This window comes from Mesitornis unicolor, unplaced genomic scaffold (genome assembly GCF_000695765.1).
Source record: "Mesitornis unicolor isolate BGI_N332 unplaced genomic scaffold, ASM69576v1 scaffold34429, whole genome shotgun sequence".
Classification (NCBI taxonomy): Eukaryota; Metazoa; Chordata; class Aves; order Mesitornithiformes; family Mesitornithidae; genus Mesitornis; species Mesitornis unicolor.
In genome coordinates, this window is record NW_010208497.1 from 1 (window position 1) to 1239 (window position 1239).

The following is a 1239-nucleotide window of genomic DNA, read 5'->3' on the forward strand; positions in this document are numbered from 1 at the left end:
TAAAAATTAAAAAAATAAAAAACCATAAATCATAAATCATAAATCAAATAATAAAATAAAATAATAGAGATAAAAATAATAATAAAAGTACTTTGTTGTCACACTCCAAGCATCCTGGTGAGGAGGATGACGGAGCTGGGTGTGCTGAGTTAGGACTCTTTGGCCCATGGTTGCCCCTGCTGCCAGGGCCATGGTTGGAGGCCAAAGTGTAAGACGATGGGCTGCAGCCTCACTAGGTGCTTTGGGGAATCTCCTTGGCTGGGGATGAAACTTGCAGGGAGCTGGACAGAGGGGACCCTCAGCCAGGTCTCCTGGGTTCCCCCATCTGTGGGAGGCTCTCACCTGTGACCTGGGCCTCCGTGGTGAGATGCTTGGGCTCCTCCGTCCAGGGGGTGGCATGGACGGCCACGCTCCAGTCGCTCCACGTGCCGATGTCGTTGTCTTTGGCCGCCACCTGGATGATGTACTCCTTGCCAGCGTAAGCATCCGTGATGGTGTGTGATGTCCCATCTGACAGCTCGACCTGAGGGCAGTGGTGGGGAGGGGAGGGTGGTCAGAGGAACCCCCCCGGCACCACACGATCAGTGCGTTAACTTGGCTAGGTGGCGACAATGGCACTTTCTCAGCACTTTGAGAAGTGCTACAGGGGGTTTTTGGCAGAGGCATGATCCCAGAACAGGGATGCAAGGGGAGAATGCCATGAGCTCAGGACAAGGATGCAGAAGGAGAATGCTCCAGCTAAGCCAAAAGTCTTCTGGTGAGGCCCCCATCCTGCTCCCAGAGTTGCAGTATTGGAGCAGAGCAGCTTCCTCTAGAGGTCACCAGAAACTAGCAGATGTCTGGGCAGGCTCCACTCGGACATGTTAGGGTGGCCAAGAGCAGGACATCCCGGGCAGCGGCTGGGGTGTGCACACGCACTTTCTAGGTACCACTGCCAGTGCTGGGAGGAGGCTTCCCACCAAGCACACCTTTGGCCACCCTGCTCCTGGGCCTGCATCACCCCCACTTGGCTTGCATCCCTGTGGCTGGGCCCTTGGACAAGGAACAAGCTGTATCCAGCTGTCTTTCCTAGAAAAATTCCCTCTGTCCTGTTGTCACTGCTACCTGGACCACAGGAGATCCTGCCACTCTCCTGGGGACGCGGCTGCTGGTGCAATGGTTTAGCCCCAAACTGTGTCCACAACTTCTGGGGATCCCTGATCCACTTGGAGCTTGGCTCAAGCACAGGGAGATGCAGGG

The 1239-nt window shown here is 55.1% G+C and overlaps 1 protein-coding gene across 1 annotated transcript in view; it reads right to left on the reverse strand.

The window, feature by feature from the left end:
* Positions 1-342: 342 nt before the first annotated feature.
* The window catches only part of LOC104547002 (ciliary neurotrophic factor receptor subunit alpha-like), a gene marked incomplete at both ends in the record, with an annotated part of 11148 nt that continues 10251 nt past the window's right edge, over positions 343-1239 (reverse strand). Inside the window, one exon of the mRNA XM_010192539.1 lies at positions 343-523. Coding sequence (XP_010190841.1) covers positions 343-523 — 181 coding nt within the window. The remainder of the gene's footprint in view (positions 524-1239) is intronic.